At 42.0% G+C, this 21,900-nt stretch overlaps 1 protein-coding gene across 1 annotated transcript in view; it reads right to left on the reverse strand.

Annotated features, from left to right (window-relative positions):
• The window catches only part of pcm1 (pericentriolar material 1), a 152,121-nt gene that overhangs the window by 112,527 nt on the left and 17,694 nt on the right, over positions 1 to 21,900 (reverse strand). The window contains exons 3-8 of the mRNA XM_048598181.1: positions 18,957 to 19,202; positions 17,774 to 18,040; positions 14,489 to 14,659; positions 10,511 to 10,627; positions 10,077 to 10,259; positions 6,623 to 6,680 (exon numbers count right to left, since the gene is read on the reverse strand). Coding sequence (XP_048454138.1) covers positions 6,623 to 6,680; positions 10,077 to 10,259; positions 10,511 to 10,627; positions 14,489 to 14,659; positions 17,774 to 18,040; positions 18,957 to 19,202 — 1,042 coding nt within the window. The remainder of the gene's footprint in view (positions 1 to 6,622; positions 6,681 to 10,076; positions 10,260 to 10,510; positions 10,628 to 14,488; positions 14,660 to 17,773; positions 18,041 to 18,956; positions 19,203 to 21,900) is intronic.

Consider the following 21,900-nt stretch of genomic DNA (forward strand, 5'->3'; position numbering starts at 1 on the left):
GGCCTGCTGTGTTCATCCAGCTCTGCACCTTGTTGTTAAAGAATCTTGGCATGTTCTTTCAACCACTCTTTAAAACAAAAAACAAATAGGTTTAACTCTGACCTGATGGAGAGAGTGCTAAGCAAAACTCTGCTCGCTGAAGCTCTGTTCAAGTTCCACCAGGGCCACTCAGCTCCTGAATTCATTACAGCCTTGTTTCAAATATGGACAAGAGATGAATTCCAGGGTGAGGTGACAGTGACTGCCCTTGACATCAATGCTGCATTTGACAGCGTTATGGCATCAAGGACCCTTAGCAAAACTGGAGTCAATGGGAATCAGAGGGGAAACTCTGCATAGAGATGAGAGTCATACCTGGTACAAAGTAAGATGGTTGTTGTTGTTGGAAGTGAGTCATCTGAGCTCCAGTAGATCATTGTAGTTTATCAAGATAATGTCCTAACCCAACCATCTTCAGGTGCTTCATTAATGACCTTGCCCCCATTTTCAGGTCACAAGTGAAGATGTTTGCTGATGACAGCGAATCATGATTCCTTCAATACTGGAGCAGTTCATATCCAAATAGAAGACAACCTGGAGAATATCCGAGGTTTGGGCTAACAAGTGGCAAGCATCATGTCACTAAGAAGGAGAATTACAATTACAATCACTGAATCCCCCACTATCAACTTCACGTGGGGTACCCAGACCAGAAACTGAACTGAACTTACCATACAAATACTGCAGTTATTGGGGCTCTCTTGTGGATCCCAATCCCTAGACTGGGAAGCCTAGGTTCAAGTCCCACCTGCTCCAGAGGGATGTAGTAACATCTCTGAACATTTGATTTTAAAAAATAGGTTAACAGGAGGTCATAGGCTAGGAGGCAACTCGCCTTCTAAATCCCCAAAACATGTCCACCAACTAAAAGGCACAAGTCAGATGTTTGATAGAATACTCCCCCTTTGCCTGGATAAGTGCCGGTCCAACATTCAGAAGCATAACACCTTCCCAAGACAAAGTAATTCACCGACTGCCGTCACATGCACAAACATTCACTGTTTCAATGTTTCACATTCACCACTGACACGCAGAAGCATCAGTACATACCACCTACCAAATGCTCTGCAGAAATTCACTAAGGCTCTTTAGACAGTACCTTTCAAACCAACAATTACTACCATCTAGAAAGCAAGGGCAGCTGATACATGTAAACACTATCAACCGCAAGTTCCCCTCCAAGCAATTCCCCATCCTACTTGGGAGCATATCGCCTTTCCTGTTGTATCAAAATCTTGGAACTCCCTCCATAACAGCATTGCGGGTGTGCCCACACCAAACAAAATGTAGTAGTGCAAGACGGCAGCTCAACACCACCTTCTCAAGGGCAACCCCGGGTGGGCAGTAAAACTCCGGCCCAACCAGGGATGCCCACATTCTATAGATTAATGAAAAAACAACTCAAGAAGCTTGACGCCACCCAGGACAAAGCAGCCCTCTTGATTTGGACTGTGATGACTCACTTAGGAAAGTGCTCTGATGCTCAAAGTCCCACTATTCCCAGGGCCATCACAAAAGTTAAAGATTTAATCCAAGTACATAAAGACCCTAATTTATCTGCCTGATAAACCCAAAATTAATAGAAAACGCTGCCTAGGTTTCTGTCCTCAACAAGATCTACCATTTCATTATGAATAAATAAATACTAACCACCTGTAAACAAGTATGAAGTCTCAACATATAACTCTACTAGGTGAAACGCTAACCGTCCTTTGCAGGCCGCTATGCACACAATATGGGCACATCAAAAAGTGGTGGGTTGTGATATGACTGAAATGTAAAATATTAAGGAGAACAGTTTCCCCTCACCTAGCCTTCCCATTTGAGGCGTCCAGGAGTTAGGGCATGGTCCACAAATTAGTCTAAGATTTTAGAAACACTTCCTCACACCAGGTGTGAGAGCAGTTTGGCACCTTCTTCCTCAAATAGCGATTGACAAAACATCAATTGTTAATTTTAAAATGGAAGCTGATAAATTTTAGGAAATAAGACAGGAAGAATGGAAGGAAGCAATAGAGGATTATACATTGTTACATGGTGAACAAAAAATAAACTGGGGATGCATGTACACTAATCCTACAACCAGTGGATCAGATCAAAACTCTACCATATCCTACCTTTCCTCGTTCTGACGCAAATTCTGGTGAACTATTCAAGAAATAATTGGTAGTGAAAATGGCACCATTGTGGTTATGTTGCTGAACTGGTAATCCAGTGTAAAATTCCTGAACTCCCAAAAAAAAACAAGTTCAAATTCCACTATGGAAGGTGAAGAATTTAAATTCTGTTCCTAAGTCTGAATTCAAGTCCAGTATCAGTGTCATCTAGTGCCTGAATGAGTTCAGCTCTGACACTCCAGATGCTCATCCCTACTTAACGTTTAACAAAAGAATCAAACAACTGAGAGTGCTGGAATCAGAAACAAAATCAGAAATTGCTGGAAAAACTCAGCAGCTATGGCAGCAGCTGTGGAGAGAAAGTGGAATTAATGTTTCAGGTCCAGTGACTTTTCTTCACAAGTTCAGGCCTAATGCCTAATTGGCATCCCAGCCATCACCTTAAACATTCACACCCTGCATCACTAGTGACCACATAATTGCCTGCTTGTCATAGCTGGTTCATTGATGTACTTTTGCCAGAGAGATCTCCTGTTTGGCCAATAGGTAATTCCAACTCCACACCAATGTGGGTGATTACTAACTGAAATTTGAAATAGCCTAGTAAGCCTATGTTAAGGGCAATTAAGGGATGGATAATAAATACTGACCTTACCAGCGACATGTATGTTCTATTAATTCACTTCAAAGTAGAACAATAGAATAGAACATAGAATCCCTACAGTGCAGACAGAAGCCATTCGGCTCATTAAGTCTACACCAACCCTTTAAAGAACTCCCAACCCCATCCTGTCCCCGTCACCTTGCATTTACCATGGCTACTCCACTTAAACTTCATATCCCTGGACATTTAGCATGGCGAACCTAACCTGCATATTTTTGAACTATGGGAGAAAACCGAAGCACCCAAAGGAAATCCATGCAAACATGTGGAGAATATGCAAACTCCACACAGTCAGTCACCCGAGGCTGGAATTGAAGCGGGTCCCTGGTGCTGAGAGGCAGCAGAGATAACCACCGAGCTATAATACCACCCCGGTAGGCTCTATGAAATAGTTAGCTCCATAAACACTTCAATTCTCAATAATGGTAGAGCCTAGCATGAACATAAAACACAAAGCGTTTGCAGCTATCATTCAGAGAAGTGCCAAGTAGACAACTTATTTCAGCGCCCATCCGAGATCTCTTAGATCAAAGGAGCCAGTTTTTTGCTAATTCCAATCATTCAAGAAGTAGCTCCTACCTTATTAAATCCCTTCATTTCTTTTTTCAATGAGATCACCTGTTGTTTTCCTGAGGTTCAGGGAGTATGGGAAAATCTACTCACTTTTCATCTCAGGAACCAATTTTGTGAATATTATCTGTAACACCTACAGTCTGTGTACATCTTTCTTAAATGATGGAGACCAAAACTAAACACTATACTTCAAGAATGATCTCACATTAAGCTTTGTAAAATCGAGATCTGTTTCTTCAGGAACTCCAATACCCTTGCAATAAAAACCATAATGTCATCTGCCTGTCTAATTGTTTGCTGTGGGTGTATTCGCTCTTTACAGCCTCTTTGCATGCTCATCACTTTGTTGCTAATTGCAACCGTGACTCATAAAACATTGAAGAATAACTTTGTGGAATTATGGAACTTATCAGTGTACTGTCCATTGTTTGTTTTTTTTGGAAGCCCACCAGAACTTGCAGAAATGGAATTTAATCAAAACACAAACGTTTTCTCAAGAATGCCAGACTGGACAGTCAGTTTTCCAAAAACATGTGAGTAGCTGCACCGTGCAAATTACACAACAATTAGGATCAAACATAGGTTGCAGAGCTGCAAATACTGAAATTCAATAATACCATGGTTCATCTATACCAACAAAACTTTGCCCTGTCCACCCCAAAATCCCTCGATCAACCTCATAACTAAAAATCAATTGATGTTTTAAATATACCTAGCCAAGTATCCTCTGAAATCCAGAACTGAGAATTTCAATGATTCATAACCATGTGAGCGAAAAAAAAACTGTTCTTATCTCCATCCAAAGTGACTGGAACTTCAGCCTAAAACCAGACTTTCCAGCAAGGGAGAAACACTCACTCACTATATGGTGTTGTGGAAACAAGTATTTCTTGAAGGGAAAATTTACCTTGCTTGATCCATACCTTATTTAATAACCAAAGGTGCTACTGAGATACTATCCACTAACAGACAGATATGATCAAAATCAACACAATGTGGAGCTGGAGGAACACAGCAAATCAGGCAGCATCAGAGGAACAGGAAATTCGACGTTTCGGGTCAGGACCCCTCATCAGAACTGCGGAGGGGGCGAAGGGAGCTGGGAAATAAATACAGAGGAGGGATGGGGCTGGTGGAAGGTAAGTGGGACGGTGATAGGTGAATGCAGATAAGTTGTAGTGGGAAGGGTGGGCCGGATAGGTGGGAAGGAAGATGGACAGGTTGTGTCAGGTCAAGGAGGCGGGGGTAAGCGGGAGGGTTGGAAGCGGGTTGAGGCCGGGGATGGGGAGATTTTAAAACTGCTGAATTCTATGTTCAGGCCATCAGATAGGCTCCCGAGGCGGAATATAAGGTGTTGCTCCTCCAGTTTGCGTGTGGCGTCATTGTGACACTAGGGCAGGCCCAGAATCAACATGTCATCAAGGGAGTGGCAGGGAGTTAAATGGTTAGTGGCCAGAAGGAGTTGTTGATTATTGTGTGCCGAGTGCAGATGCTCCATGAATCGGTCTCCGAGTCTGTGCTTGGTCTCGCTGATGTAAAGGAGGCCACATCGGGAGCAACGGATACAATAGACCAGGTTAGAGGATGTACAGGTGAACCCCTGTTGGATATAGAGAGGGAGAGCCAGAACTGGGCAAGGAAAAGGGAGCAATGGATACAGTAGACTAGGTGAATCATACAGCTGAATCCCTGTCAGATTTGGAAAGATTGTTTGGGGAGGAGTAGGGGCAGGCGTAGCACCTCTTGCGGTTGTAGAGAAAGGTGCCAGGTGCAGTGTGGTGTGGAGCAGGCGAGGGAGTTGCGGAGTGAGCAGTTCCTACAAAAGGCAGATAGGGTTGGGGAGGGAAATATCCCTTTGTTCGTGGGGTCAGATTGCAGTTGTTGGAAGTGGTGGAGGATGATACGCTGGATGCAGAGGTTGACAGGGTGATATGTGAAGACCGGGGGAGTAAATCTTTATTTTTGTTGGAAGGAGGGGGTTTGAGGGCAGGAATGCAAGGGATGCAGTCGAGGGCATTTTTGATCACCAGATTGGGAGGGGGTTGCGGTCCTTGAAAAGGAGGACATCTGGGATGTCCGGGAGTGGAACACTCCATCTTGGGAGCAGATGCAGCAGAGGCAGAGGAATTGGGAGTAAGGAATCACATTCTCGCAGGAGGGTGGGTGACAGGAGGTGTAGTCCAGGTAGCTATGGGAGTTGCTAAGTCTGAAGGAGACGTCAGTGTTGAGACAGTTACCAGAGATGGAGACGGAGAGGTCCAGGAAGGAGAGGGAGGTATCGGAAGTGGTCCAGATGAATTTGACATTGGGGTGAAAGGAGTTAGTAAAGTTGATGAACTGTTCAAGCTGCAGCGCCGATACAGTCATCAATGTAGCAGAAGAAGAGGTGAGGGATGGTGCCGATGTGACAGCGGAAGAAGAATTGTTCTATGTATCCTACGAAGAGGCGGGCATATCTCGGACCCATACAGATCCTACCTTGCCCCAGCCCCACCCCTCTTCCCTCCATTTATTTCCCCTCACCAGTTTTGATGAAGGGACCCGACCCAAAATGTCGACTTTCCTGTTCCTCTGATGGTGCCTGACCTGCTGTGTTCCTCCAGCTCCACATTGTGTTGACTCTGACTCCAGCACCTGCAGTTCTTGCTGTCTCAGATAAGATCATAAACTCTTTTATACGGAACTATTACACTGTTATACTATTAACTGAATATTTCACATCTGGGTCTATTGATAAATTATTTCACCTCCAAATAAAATTAGATTTATGCCCAGGTACTGTGCATTTGTAATCCTAATATCAAGAAATCAATTATTAGGTCATGGGTTTTTTTTGAGATAGTGGGAAGGATCTCTGCAGTGACTGTAATACACAATTGACAATGAGAACTGAACAGCAAAGAAGCTTCTCAATTCAACATGGAAGAAATGCAAATATAGTACTTTGTATCACAGGAGTCAAGTACTGCAGAAGGAGGACACATTTTGTCGAAGTTTTCCGAATTGCATTCATCAGGAGAGACGCAAGAATACTAATTCGAAGGGGAAATCAATATTTACACTGATTGAGAGGGGAATTCTAATCGATAAAGCTATCAGCATGGGAGAACACACCAGTTAATGCTGATCAACAGCTGACAGTCAAGCTTGTTTAAAGTTTAAGCCAGGTAGATCGACTCTGATTGGCCAAAGCAATGCCCTAAGAAATTAAACAGAAAATGGCTGTTACCTACTTTTGGCTTGAGCTGAAACAGGCACAGTGCTGTACATGTTCTCTCTGTCCATACCTAAAAATAAGATGTCATCTTGGTGAAGCTACAAAACAGGACTACTCAAATGCCAAACAGCAGAAGCAGCAGGTGACAGACAGAGCTAAGCAATTCCACAACGAATGGATCAGATCTAAGCTCTACATTCCTGACACATTCATACATAAATGACGATGGACGAAGAAATAACTCACTGGAGACGCCCACAAATATTCTGACAACCAATGATGGAAGAGCCCAGTATGCCAGTGCAAAAGACAAGACTAATAATTTACAACCATGTTCATCCAGAAATACCGAATGATCCTCCAGTGGCCTCCTTTGAATGTCTGCAGTATCACAGACCTCAGCCAATTGAATTCACTCCACATGACAAAAAATGGCTGAAGGCACCAGATATTGCTAAGGCTTTGGGCTATAACAACATTCCAGCAACAGAACTGAGGATTTATGCTCCAGAAATTGTTGAACCCCTAGCCAAGTTGTTCCAATACAACAATTACACTTACATCTACCTTGCAATGTGAAAAATTGCCCAGGTGTGTCTTGTAGACAGAAAGCAGGATAAATCCAACATAGCCAACAATCACTCCATCAGTGTCCTCGTAATCATCAGTACGGTAATGAAATTAGTCATCAACAGTGCTATCAGGCCATACTTGCACAGCTCTAATCTACTCACTGGCAGACAATTTGGGTTCCACCAGTGTCACTCAGCTCCCGACCTCATTACAACCTGGTTCAACCATGGTAAAAAGAGCTGGACTCGAATGGGGAAGAAAGAGTGTCTGTCCTTGACATCAAAGCTGCTATTGACTGAGCATGGCATCAAGGAGCCGGAGCAAAACTAGAATCATTGAGGATCGGGGGCACAATTTCCACTGGTTTTCCTCTGAGGATGGGATTTGGAGTCAATCTTGGGGACTCCCACGTCAGCCTATTCCATGTGAATATCAGTGTGCTGTCACCACTGCTGGGTCGCCCCTGGTAATGTGACTTGTCATACCCAGATATGGTGATGTTGCTGTCTGGGACATTATGCTTAAGGTATGATTCCATGAGAATGACTATGTCAGGCTGTTGCTTAAGTCGGCTAGGAGACTGCTCTCCTATTTTGCACTCTACCAGATGTTGGGAGAGAGGATTTTGCAGGGTTGACAGGGCTAAGTTTTCATTTGTCATTTCCAGTACCATAGGAAAGGCAATAAATGCTGAACTAGTCAGTAAGGCCGAACTACTCTGATTGAATAAAAATCCTGTTGTAAGTTTTGTAAGTATAGATTGGTTAGGTTGGGTCAGTCTCTTGCTTGTTGGAAACAACCGAAGCAATATACTTTTGAATGCATTCTGCCAGTCTTTGAGACATACAACCAACCCAGCTGGAATAATACCTGCACTGAATTTAAAAAGAGGCTTATTCATCTGTGCAACAGGCTCACTGTCTTTTTGGCTTGATGATGGCTTCCTGTTAGGGGCAACCATCACTCTCGTTGCTGCTGTATGGTAGCAGCATGAAACTGTTTTGCCTGTTGTTCAAACCTTTATGATACCTTAATCCGAGGTAGTCTAGGGATTTTCGAGGACCAAAAGAGGCTGCTTCAGGGTCATTCATTAACTTGCACAATATACAGTGAGAAATTCACTGATCAGGGTAGCCATTAGGATTGCTTTGATGAATCCTAATGCAGAATCATGCTTGCACTGTGAACAGGTAGCTCGGAATGCAAACACAAGTCTTTCACATGTCATAAATCTGAGCAGCTCAACAAGCAACCTTGCTTAATTACCATTGGCTTTTTTTGGTAAAACGTTCCACCTGCTAGGCAACTCAAAGTTGGAATTCAAATGGGAAAATAAGAGTCATCATGCTTTAAACAAGGAGATTTTCATAAATGATCCAATTCCCAGTTTGGTGGTGTAAAGATCCAGGCCATAAACAGCAAACACACTTTGTTCCACATCAACACATTTCAGATGGGCTAAAATATGCCCTTACAATTTTTGAAGCCCAAGAAAATAATTATATTGCTGTTTGTATCAGCACACCCACCATCACCACTGACCCACCAGCCTCTTCTTCAACTACAAACTTGATGAACTAAATTTATCTCAATGTCTAATATCATACTGAAGTACATTGACTTATTCAACATTGTGCTAAACAAAGCATCAAGAGTTACAGCAGCACGAAGGTTTTCCAAGTTGTAACCCTAGTTATAGAAATGGTTTCCTAAAATTAAGATCATACAGTACATTGTCAAATTTAAATTTAGTATTTCAACATGGTCCTTGGCCCTTTATAACCTCATCTTTATCATCCTCATCTTCCCTCAGTTTTTCCTCAACCTACTTGTCGCAAAGATATCTCAGTTTGAGGGGTTCTTTTCAGAATTACAGAAAAACCTATAATACACTTCTACTTATCCAGTTTACATGCTGGAGGTTGTAGCTACACCAACAAACTCAAATTTGACTGGTGGAAGATTCTACCATGATTTAGGATGCTGAGGCACAGAAATGCAAAATTAAATAGGATACTTATGTCTATCTTCCCCACAAAAGATCAAAACAACATCAAGGTTTCAAAGTGTCTTAATTCATCCATCTAAATTAGCCTACAATGAGGCCACCAATCAAGATTTACAATTTGTATGAAACTTATGCACAATTCTTCAGATGTTAAGAGTTTCAATAGTGGATAACTTTTAATGTGTTGGTTCTCCTAATCCTTGGAATGTAATAAAAATTTCCCACATAGCAACACAAAGTTAATACCCTACATATGGGGACATGGTCTCAGAACTTCCTTTCTACTTGCTATCACCAAACAATATGCCCTGTATCTAGTATGATAGGTTCTATCTTAATATGCTTTGTAAAAAGTAATACAAACTTTTACAAGAAGTACTTTCATTTGTTACTTGACCAACAATCACTGACGTGAATGGACCAGCTGCCTGAATAGGGAAGCTGCAGATTGAAACTTAACATCCTAATCGGGCATAAAATCTCAGAAAACCCTGTTGGGAGTAAGGTGTGGCAGTGAGAAAAGGGCAAAAGGAAGTACTTTTAAGTTGACAAGACTCAAGTATAATCTTTTGTTTCGATGAATTGGTCAATTGATTAGACTTGAAACACTTGACTACAAGTCTTAAAAAGCATTTCTCGTGTTTCAGACATAAATTAAGGCTCCATGATTGTTTTCATAGTACCAGCTAACTTTCAATTAGCGTTTCAACCTCAAATAAAATAATTGTAACTAATTCAGATACAACTCTTACATGCATTTGAACGACTGCCAATAATAAAAATCACCCAAATAATGGAATCAAATTAAAATTATAAAGGATCAGCAGAACAAGACTTGAAAATCAATAGATTACATGTTTCAAGGACTATGCAATGAAATGGTACCTTGCAGGAAATTCCATGCTCCTTGCCATTAATCCCACTATGCCAGACTCTCCTGTCTTTCAGACCAAGCCTGTCAGTTTCCCTTTTTGGAGTTGAAGTAACTGAAGAGCCCTGTGCTTGGGAGGCTGCATTTCCTAGCTTGTCCTCAATGCAGGGCCGAACACTCAGACTACGAGATGCCTCCTTTATTAAACAGTTTAGTTAAGACATTTATGATTAAAATGCTCATGAAACCCAAGATAAGCAACTTTTAAACAAAATCTGCTCTCACTTTAACACACTTCTTTTAATAAAAGCGGTGTGAGGATAAAATTCAGTACAATCTATCTCCAAAATTTTCTGTCCACAGTAGACTGCAAATGTGTTATAAAATCCATCTTATAAAATCAACTGTACTTAGTATTTGCATATATCCTATATGACTTTCATCTTACCGTTGCATCTGATGCCTCAGATTGAACATCTAGATTTAGCGATGTACTATCAGCAACAGAACCAGATCCCACAGCAGAGTCTGTTGTGCCAACATCATCCTCCTCATTCTCTCTAGCCTGAAACAATTTTTAGAAAAAAAATCACATTAGCTGAACATCATAAATAAACATCATATGGACATTTAGTCCATACTAAACGTGTACTATAACATTCAATCAGTCATACAGCACGGAAACAGATCCTTCAGTCCAACTCAACCATGCTGACCAAGTTTCCCAAACTAAACTAGTTCCTCTTGCCTGCGTTTGAGCAGACCATATCCTCCTGCAAGCCATAATAATTACAACACAGAAAGTGGTCTTTTGTGATCACGTCTGCCTGAGTTCTTTGTTGGAACAATCCAAAATGTAATACTATAATCCTACCCTCTATATAATTGGCAACCAAGTGTTCTACACAAATTAAGTCCCAATACATCCATTTAGATAACACCACAAGTGAGGATCCTCACTGAATTAGGCACTATAATATTTTAACCATCATAATTAATGTTTGAATAATATGGTCATACCTCTTCTTCTACTAAAAATGTGCAAATGATGTGACTTTATTGAACTGTCATTATTAAGGGGACATAATGCACTTGGAAGGGACAATCATTTAGTTGAGTCATTAGGCAGGACCAAATCACGCAAGATTGAATCTCCCATCTCTGGTGATTCCACGCATAGACAACCTCGTTAATCTTTAAGCGGCCCTATTTTCTCCCTAGTTGCTCTTTTGCCCTTAATGTACTTGCACAATCTCTTTAAATTATCCTTCACCTCATGTGCTGAATATCTGCAGAAATCCCGTTGTCAAGTCACACTTTATTTACTTGTGCACAGAACAACGGCTGTGGCCAGCCAGTGCAGAGTCAGTCCCCCAAACTGAGGAGATTCTGAATCCCCTGTTTATGTTGGTCAACCAGGACTTCCTGATTGGCCCAGGTTAACAAGCCCATTCAGGGATCCCAGTCAACAATATCGACCTGGTTCCAATCACTACACCTGCCAAGGCGCTCTCATATCCTCTTTTTGCCCTCCTGACTTACTTCTTAAGAATGCCCCTACAACCATTATACGCTTCAAGAGATTCACGTGATCCCAGTTGTCTACACCTCACATCTTCCTCCTCTTTATTCTTGACTACAGCCTTTACATCTCTATTCATCCACTGTTCCCTAATCCTACCAGCCTTACCCTTCACTCCGAACTCTCGCGATTTCACTTTTGAAAGTCTCCCATTTGCCAGTCGTCCCTTTACCGGTGAACAGTCTACCCCAATCAATTTTTCAAAGTTCCTGATCTTATACCGTCAAAATTGGCCTTAATGCAATTTAGAACTTTAACTTTTATACAAGGCCTATCCCTTCCCATAGCTATTTAAAACTAACAGAACTATGATCACCTGTCCCAAAGTGCTCCCCCACTAACATTTCAGTCGCTTGCCCTACCTTATTTCCCAAGAGGAGGTCACATTTTGGTCCTTTTCTAGTAGGCAATCCACATATTGACAAGAAAATTTTCTTAACACATTTAACAAATTCCTCACCATCCAAGATTTAACAAAATGGCAGTCTCAGTCGATGTTTGTAAAGTTAAAACCCACCTTCTTAATTCTGAGTTCCACAAACAGGAACGATATTATTAAATTGGAGAGGATGAAAAAAGATCTACAAGGATGTGACACAGACTGGAGAGTTTTATAAGGACAGTATGGAGAGGCTGGGATATTTTTCACTGCAGCGTAAGCAGTTCAGGGGTGACCTTATAGAGGTTTATAAAATCGTGAGGGGCATAGATGAAGTGAATAACAAAGGTCATTTCCCTAGGGTAGGGGAGTTCAAAACTAGGGGCATAATTTTAAGGTCAGAGGAGAAAAAATTAAAAAGGGACCTGACGGGCAACTTTTTCCACACAGTGCGTGGTTTGTAAATGGAAGGAAATGCCGGAGGAAGTAGTAGATACAGGTACAGTTACCACATTTAAAAGACATTAGGGCAGGTACACGAATAGGAAAAGTTTAGAGGGACATGGACCAAATGCAGGCAAATGGGAATAGTTCAGTTTGGGAAACCTGGTCGGCATGGACAAGTTAGACCGACGGATCTGTTTTCGTGCTGTGTAACTATGAATCCCCAAAAATGCAACACAGTCAAATCATTTCATGCACAACCCCACTTCGTTCCCATCACCCAGTCATGAAATTTACCAAAGATCCTCAGATAGCACCTTCCAAACCCACAATCATTTCCATCTAAACAGGACAAGGGCAGCAAATACACGGGAACACCACCACCTTCAAGTTTCCCTCCAAGCCACTCAACAGCCTGACTTGTAAATATATTGCAGTTCCTTCACTGTTGCTGGGTCAAAATCCTGGAATTCCCTCCCTAATAGCATTGTGGGCCAACCCACAGCATGAGGACTGCAGCGGTTCAAGAAGGCAGCTCACCACCACCTTCTCAAGGGCAACTAGGGACCGGGCAATAAATGCTGCCCAGCCAGCGATGCCCACATCCCACAAAATGAATTAATAAAAATAAAACTTACATGATGTCGAGACTGCACAATAAGCCACTGGGAATCTACAATCAGTGATCTTAAATGGGATTACCAACTGTTTGAAATGATTTCTTATCACTCAACAAATGATAAACAGAGTACATGGATTACAAGAAAATTCTTACAAAATATGTAAATAGATGAAAATTCCATAAATTGAATCTTGCATATGATGCATGGACTTTAACGAAAAAGTCAAGATGCATTAGACCTTTAATTTCTACGCCTTTAAGCTCTACACCTTGTTATATCAACTAGCAGAGTTGGGTTTGTGTGGATAAAATGCTCAATCAGCAGTAATGGGGGTGAAAAGATTTTTAACAAAGGCTTCTTTTGTCATCTAAAAACAATTTGTTTAAAAAAAGGAAAATCACACAGTAATCCTCCGTGAAGATGAAGATTTTACCACGTAGACGTTAGCAGTGTTTCATTAACAAATTTATACATATACACACACACACACACACACACACACACACACACACACACACACACACACAGGGGGGGGGGGTAAAGAGTGTGAGAGTAAGAGAGAAAGATGACATCGTAAGATACAGGAGCACAAGGCGGCCATTTGGCCCATCAAGTCTCTCCGCCTTTCAATGAGATCAAGGCTGATCTGATAATCCTCAACTCCACTTTCCTGCCTTAGACTCTAGTACTGGATTTCATGAATGATTAGAAATCTGTCAATCTTAGCAATGAATAAATTTAATGACCCAACCTCAATAGCTTTCTGCAGATAAGAATTCAAAAGATTCCTGATCTGCAGAGAAAAAAATTCCTCCCCAACTTTGCCTGAAAAGCTGACTCCTTATTCTGAAATTATGTCCTCTGGTCCTAGACTCTCCCACAAGAGGCAACAACTATTTAGCACCTACGCCGTCAAGCCCTGTTAAGAGTCTCGAGTGTTTCAATAAAAATGAGATTTCTTTACTACCAACATGGTAGAGCATGTTGCATTTGCATCTATGGACTGTAATTTCCTCCGGAATGATTTTATGAAGCAAATCTACATTATAAAGGAGGCCACATTTCCTGAAAACTTTCTAGCAACATTCATCCAATGGAAACATCATCAAATTTGGCTCCAATGCGCTCCACTTGCAAACGGTCAGCTGAGACCTTGCCATTTGTCACCTGATGTCAGCATTTGGTTGCCTGAAATTACACTCAGAATCAAAAAGCATAAATCAACTCCTCCAAGAGAGAAGAGAGAACTGGTGGGGGCAGAAGACCAGTAGAAAAAGTTGAGTACAAACCTCAGGGACTATAGGTTATGGTATATGAAATCAAGCTGCACATAATTATGCAGATAAGCCAGAAATACTACATTTTACTACTAAAAATTCCCTAAGTTGTAAAACATACCAGCATTTTTTGTAAAAATTTCATGTAGGATTTTTCTTGTTCTTTTAAATGGTCTATCAGCTCAGACAAACGTTCAACATTAGCTGATCTTTCATTTTTTTCCATAAGGTCATCCCGCATAGAATGAGCCTTGCTAATGTAATCCCGAATCTGGATAAGTCTGCTCACAACCTATTAATCAAAACAAATATATGCAGTCTGTGAAATAAAAAAAATTTCTAATTGATTTGATTTATTATTGTCACATGCAACAAGATAATGAAAAGTATTGTTTTGCGTGCTTACCAGACAAACCATACCTTACATAATACATCAGAGTAACAGACAGAATGCAGAATATAATGTTACGGCTACAGAGAAGGTGTAGAGAAAATTCAACTCCATTATATGAGAGGTCTATTCACAAGTCTGATACCTTCAGGGAAGGAGCTGTGATTGAATTTGTTGGTATGTGTTTTCAAACTTTTGTATTTTCTGCCTGATGAAAGAGGGTGGAAGAAAGTTTAACCAGGGTGGGAGGGGTCTTGGACTTTGTTGGCTGCTTCCCAGGGAAGTGAGAAGCATAGGCAGAGTCAATGGAAGGAAGGCTGGTTTTCATGATAAACTGATAGCATTCACAACTCTCTGGAATTACATGCATTCTTGGGCACAGGAGTTGCCATACCAAGCTGTGATGCTTCCTGATAGGATGCTTTCTATGGTACATCTATAAAAATTAATAAGAGTCATTGTGGACATGCTGAATTTCCTTGGCCTTCTGAAGCAGTAGAGGCATTGATGTGCTTTCTTGACTGTAGCATCAACGTGGCCATTGGTGATACTGACTCCTATGAGCTTGATGCTGTCGACCACCTCCACCTCAGCAACATTGATACAGACGGGGCATATCCTCCACTCCACTTCTGGAAGTCGATGAAAAGCTCCTTCATTTTGCTGACACTGAGGGAAACTGTTGTCTTTACACCATGCCATTAAGCTGTCTATCGCCTTCCTGTACTCTGTCTCGTCATTGTTTGAGATCCAACCCACTAAGGCGGTGTCACCAGCAAATTTGTAAATGGTGTCAGGGTTGAATTTGGCAGACAGTCTTGAATGTATAAGGACTATAGTAAGGGGCTGAGTACATAGCCTTATGGGGCACGGGTATTGAGAATTATTGTGTAGGTGGTGCTGTTGCCTATCCTTACCGGTTGCAGTGTGCCGGTCAGGAAGTCAAGGATCCAGTTGCAGGGGGGAGCAGACGCCTCGGTCTCGGAGTTCGGAGACGAGTTTGGTTGGAATTATGGTGTTCAAGGCGGAACTAAACTTAATAAATAGGAGTCTTACACCAACATCCTTGATATCCAGATGTTCCAAGATGAGTGTAGGGCCAGGGAGATGGCATCTGCCATGATTTATTGTGACGGTAGGTGAATTGTAGTGGAGCAAGGCAGGAGTGCACTATTTTAGTGCACATTTGAGGCATCATAAGCACAGTGTCAAAATGCATTACAAAGTTAAAGAATTATTTTAGTTGCTTAGCCAACTGTCTGTCAGAATGAGTGGCAGATCGTAGAATCCTGACGGTGTGGAAACAGGCCATTCGGCCCAACTAGTCCACACCGCCATCCCACCCAGACCCATCCCCCTACCCTTTCCCTGTAACCCTACATTTTCCATAGCTAATCCACCTAACTTACACACTCCTGGACACTATGGGCAATTTAGCATGGCCCATCCACCTAACCCGCACATCTTTGGACTGTGGGAGGAAACCCCAGCAGAAACCCACGCAGACATGGGAAGAAAGGGCAAACTCCACACAGACAGTCGCCCAAGGATGCTAGTGACCTTAATTTGTAATTTTCAAAAAAAAAGACATAGCGTGAGAAAGAAGATCCGATTCCAATGGATGAAAGCATTGAACTGCAATCTCCATAGTCCCAAAAAACATGACAGGAAGGAAATCTTTTTTGAAGTAATTTCAGAAACTGTTTAAAGAAAGAACGTGCATTTATACAGTACTTTTCACAACGTTAGGATGACTCAAGCTTAACAGCTAATGAAGTACTTTTGAAGTGTGGTCATGATGCACTTTAGAGCAACATGGCTGACAAATGAGATGAGTGACATGAGTTTCCTTTTTAAATCTGGTTATTTGAGAGTTAAAATGTTGGTTTGGACACTCAAAGCTCTTTGCTCTTTGACTTGTGTCTAATAATAGATTACATTCACCTCAACAGGGGAGACTATGGCACAGTTTGATGTTTCACCTGAAACTACAGCTGAGTGTAGTGTTTCCTCAGTGCTCTATTCAAGTGGCTAGACTTTTGCTCAAGCTATAGTTTTCTCACTCAGTTCAAAGTGCTGAGGTTTGTCCAACACATACAAATGAACTTACATTGTGTAACCTTCACTCAAAAGTTCACAGCTGATCGAATACCTTGTTGCAAGGTTACTTTAAATGTTCGAAGAGATCAGGTAAAGTAAATGAAGTCATATTTTTGCATGAATTCTGGATGAATATAAATTCAGTAATTCTTAAGAGTAAAAGGGTTTGGCATTGTGAAGACAAAAATCATTGAGACCAAGCATAATTTTTGATATAATCATATCAACAGTTGAGACAAGACAATATCACTCTAGCACCATTCACTATGAACAAATAGGATGCCAGCAGAAATGTAGGATACAACGTAAAGTAACTTTACATGGAGAAAGATATTAGCGGATCAACGCTTTACAAATTCTGAATCAATTATTTGCTATATTAAACAAAGCACCAAGCTATTAAATGATATACTGGGAAGGGAATGGTGTAAGAAGATTACCTTTTTAGAACATAGAACAATACAGCACATGAGCAGGCTGTTCGTACCACCATACCCGTGCCGACCACAATGCCATTCTAAACTAATTCCATCTGTCGGCACGTAGTCCATATCCCACTACTGCCTGCCTTTTCATGTCCGTCTTAATGTCTCAAACTTGGTTAACACTACTACTACCTTCCCGGCAGCTCATACCAGACACCTACTACCCTCGGTGTAAAAAAAACTTTCCTCACACATCTCCTTTAGACTTTTTCCCTTCTCACCAGAGACTGATGCCTTCTACTATTTGACATTTCTTTCTTTTTGCCTCATTATGAACACCGATAACTTTAAGGCATCCAATTGAAGAAAACTAGTAATGTTCAATTCAAATACTTAATTATTTGGATCCATTTTTCCACCCTCCAAACCACTAAGAATTATTATTTTACTCTAACCCATCAAAACATAACTGGAAATTTAGATATCTCACCTGACTACTCTCTATTTCAGATTCTCCTTGATCATCTCTAAGTGAGACCTGATCACTGGGCAACAGATCTTTGCTTATGGATGCAAACAAATCCATCCTTGATGTAGGCAGCTTAGCTTCTCTTCTTTGTGGATTTACATCAAGTTCTTTGCTTTTGTTGCTGTTGATTTGTTGCTGGAGAAAGTTGAATGGTTTTCTATTTTCAACAGGTGGTCGCTGATTGTTTGCAGCTGTGGCTCTGCCATGAGAATCACTCCCAATACTCCGCTAATGAAAAACATCACAATATTTAGTGCAAAAGAATATTTTAATTTATAGCACATATACCTTTTCATACGAGCAATAATAAGCCTTTATTCTTATTAAGTATGATTAATTATGCTTCCAGTTCCAATTATTCAACGTTCACGCTTCTGTTTTTAAGTGGCAAGTTGCATTCCTGTCAGACAAACGACAGACGATGACAAGCAGCAACAATCAAAATTCAAATCATCTCCCCTTGAGAGATTCAATAGCTTTACAATCACTGAATTCTCCCATCATCATCATCCTGGGGCCTACTATTTACCAGAAACTGAACTGGATGAGCCATATCAAAGCCTGTGGCTGCAAAAACAGGTCAGAGGCTGGGAATTCAATGACATATAACTCAATTCCTGACTCGTCAAAGCCTTTCCACCTTTTACGAAGCACAAATCACAGTGTGATACAATTCTCTACATTTCTAATTTGCTCAACCTATAAGGAACCTATATAGTACCCATAAAAGGTGACAAATGATACTACTTCAGCTGTGCCTGGTGCATTTAGATACGACAGGTTATGTTCCCAAAGCCCCTTCAAAAGGGAGATGTTGGCTAGCAGATTAACCAAACATATGATTTATTCAGTTTAAGTAATTTCTACAAACTCAGTGTTGTGGTCGCTGCATTACCTCTAACTTTCTTTGAGAAGGTGAGCACTTAAAGACTTAACTGGCATTTGGGCAGTGAAATTTCTATTTTTGAACAAAGGGATGGACATTCTCATTCCACCCACAAACTCCCATCGAGCATATTTGCTAATTTGAACATTTTCTCCTAAATTTCGATCTGAAAATATGAATTTACCAAATATTTTCAAAAAGGTTACTGAAAATGCAGATTAAGATATCTCTGAGGCAAAATTTAATCTGTTAACGCACCTCGTCCAAATCACTGAAATTTATACGCTGTTTCAGCCTCTCAAGCTCTGCCGAGTCTGGAACACAGAAACGAGATGCATGCTTTGTAGGAGGATAACTCTTGGGGGTTTTAGCTCTTCGTCGACCAACCCCTGGAGAAGATTCAGGAGAGATGTCGTTTGTAACTCGGCTTTCACTTCCTGCACTTAACTTTTTCTTGTTCTTCTCAGATGACCCATTAGCTTTCTTGTACTGAAGACTCCAATCCTGAAAACAAAAGCACAAATGTTTCATGATCCCAGCTGATGGCAACACCAAACAAGTCAGATCCCTTTCTCTGTGTATTATAAAACTCAAGTCTGAAAACATGGCAGTAATTATCTCCCAGTGTGTTTTGGAACAGGTAACATAGCTAAATGACAGGCAAAGTAAATTCAAATGAATTCTTGGAAATGGTTTGTTTAGCTCACTGTTCAAAATGACTTTATGACATTGTTATATACTAATAAAACATTGTTCATATCACAGAACTGAAAAATAGAAATCCATTTTTGTTCCATATTACAACTTGTCTCCAAAATCTAATAACATATTTTCAGCGTTTATCGCATCTTTCTATGGCTATTGGTACAGTGACTTTTTGATTACTTGTGTTAAATAAAAGCCATTCATCTTCCAAAGTCGCAGCAGAATGCTGTGGTATAGAGAGATGTGGATGTGCTTATAATCATAAAAGGTAAGCATGCAACTACAGCAAGGACTCAAAGCAAGTACAATATTGGCCTTTATTGCAATGGGAACCAAGAACATAAACAAAGAGGCTTTGCTACAATTTCACAGGGCACTGGTAAGATCACACCAAAAATTGTGCACAGTTCTGGTCACCTTTAAGGAGGGACATACTTGTATTAACAGTGTGGAGCTGGAGGAACACAGCAGGCCAGGCAGCTTCAGAGGAGCAGGAAAGCTGACATCTCGGGTCGGGGCCATTCTTCAGAAATGGAGGAGGGAAAGGGGGCTCTGAAATAAATAGAGGAGGGGGGAGGTTGGGGTGGGAAAGGTAGTTGAGGTGGTGATAGCAGGTAGGTAGTGGTGGGAATTGGTCAGTGAGGTGGGAGGAGCAGATAGGTGGGAGAGAAGACGGACAAGTCAGGGAGGTGGGGATAAGAGGGAGGGTTGGTCTTGGGACGAGGCCGGGGGTGGGGAGATTTTGAGGCTAGTAAAGGTGAGTGCACGTAGGTAGTGGTGGGATTAGTCGGTGAGGTGGGAGGAGCGGATAGGTGGGAGAGAAGACGGACAGGTCAGGGAGGCGGGGATAAGAGGGGCTGGGGGAGGTAGGTGAGATGGCAATAGGTGAGTGCATGTAGGTAGTGGTGGGATTGGTCAGCGAGGTGGGAGGACCGCAACTTCCCCCCTCTAGAGGTCGAAAATGCCCTCGACCGCATCTCGTGTATCCCGCACCTCTGCCCTCACACCCCCTCCCCGCAATAAAAATAAAGACAGAATTCCCCTTGTCCTCACGTATCACCCCATTAATCTCTGGATTCAACACATCATTCTCTGCCACTTCCACCACCTGCAATCTGATCCCATTACTAAGGATATATTTCCCTCCCCACCCATATCTGCCTACCAGACAGATCAGTCTCTTCACAACTCCCTCATGCGCTCCACATTCCCCACTAGCCCCACCACTCCCAGCACCTTTCCCTGCAACCGCAGGAGGTACTACACCTGCCCCTACACCTCCCCCCTCACCTCCATCCCAGGCCCCAAAAAAACCTTCCACATCAGACAGATGTTCACCTGCACATCCGCTAATGTGGTCTGTTGTATTCGGACAGGTCAAGGAGGCAGGGATGAGGCGCGTAAGTAGGCTTTGAGGTGCTGTTCCTCCAGCATCATTGATGCCACCCGAAGGCTGGAGGAACAGCACCTCATATTCCGCCTGGGAAGCCTGCAGCCCAATGGTCTCAATGTGGACTTTATATGCTTCAAAATCTCCCCACCCCCAACCTCATCCCAAGATGAGCTCCTCTCTCTCGTCCTCGCCTCCTTGACCTGTCCGTCTTTTCTCCCACCTATCCGCTCCTCCCATCTCACTGACCAACCCCACCCCCTACCTACTAGCCTCATCCCCGCCTCCTTGACCTGTCCGTCTTCTCTCCCACCTACCTGCCCCTCCCGCCTCACTGACCAATCCCTATCCCACCAACTCCCTACTTACACTCACTTGTGCTGGCTTCATCCCCGCCTCCTTGACCTGTCCGTCTTCTCTCCACCTATCTGCTCCTCTATCCACCTTCTATCATCGCCTCCCCTTCTCTCTATTTATTTCAGAGTCCCCTTCCCCTCCCCCATTTCTGAAGAAGGGTCCAGACCCAAAATGTCAGCTTTCCTGCTCCTCTGATGCTGCCTGGCCTGCTGTATTCATCCAGCTCCACACCTTGTTATCTCAGACTCCAGCATCGGCAGTTCCTACTATCTCTCGTGGTAGTTAATTGTTGTGGTGAAAATTGATAGGCTATCTTGAAACGTTTGGCCATGCTTTGAGCTCAGGTGGTCTAGTCTGGATAGTTTTTTTTCCCCCCAGGTTACACAAGGTATGGGTTGGAGATAGGAAGACTTACAATTTTCCCAATCCTACCCAGATACAGTTGAAGTGAAAAATACCTGTACTTGAAATATGCACCCCTATTCTCGAAATGGTGAAAGGATATCCCAAGAATCAACAATTGATACACCATACCGTCCTTCTTGCTTTTTGAAAATTGTCCTTCTAAACTTTCAGTACGTTTCTCTCCTATGTACGTTACAGTTGCTCAATATCACTCTGTTTCATTTCAAACCCAATGACAGAGAATTTGTACAAGAACAAAGTTGCTGGAAAAGCTCAGCAGGTCTGGCAGCATCTGTGAAGGAGAAAACAGAGTTAACGTTTCGGGTCCGGTGACCCTTCCTCAGA

The sequence above is a fragment of the Rhincodon typus genome, chromosome 1 (assembly GCF_021869965.1).
Source record: "Rhincodon typus isolate 14 chromosome 1, sRhiTyp1.1, whole genome shotgun sequence".
Classification (NCBI taxonomy): Eukaryota; Metazoa; Chordata; class Chondrichthyes; order Orectolobiformes; family Rhincodontidae; genus Rhincodon; species Rhincodon typus.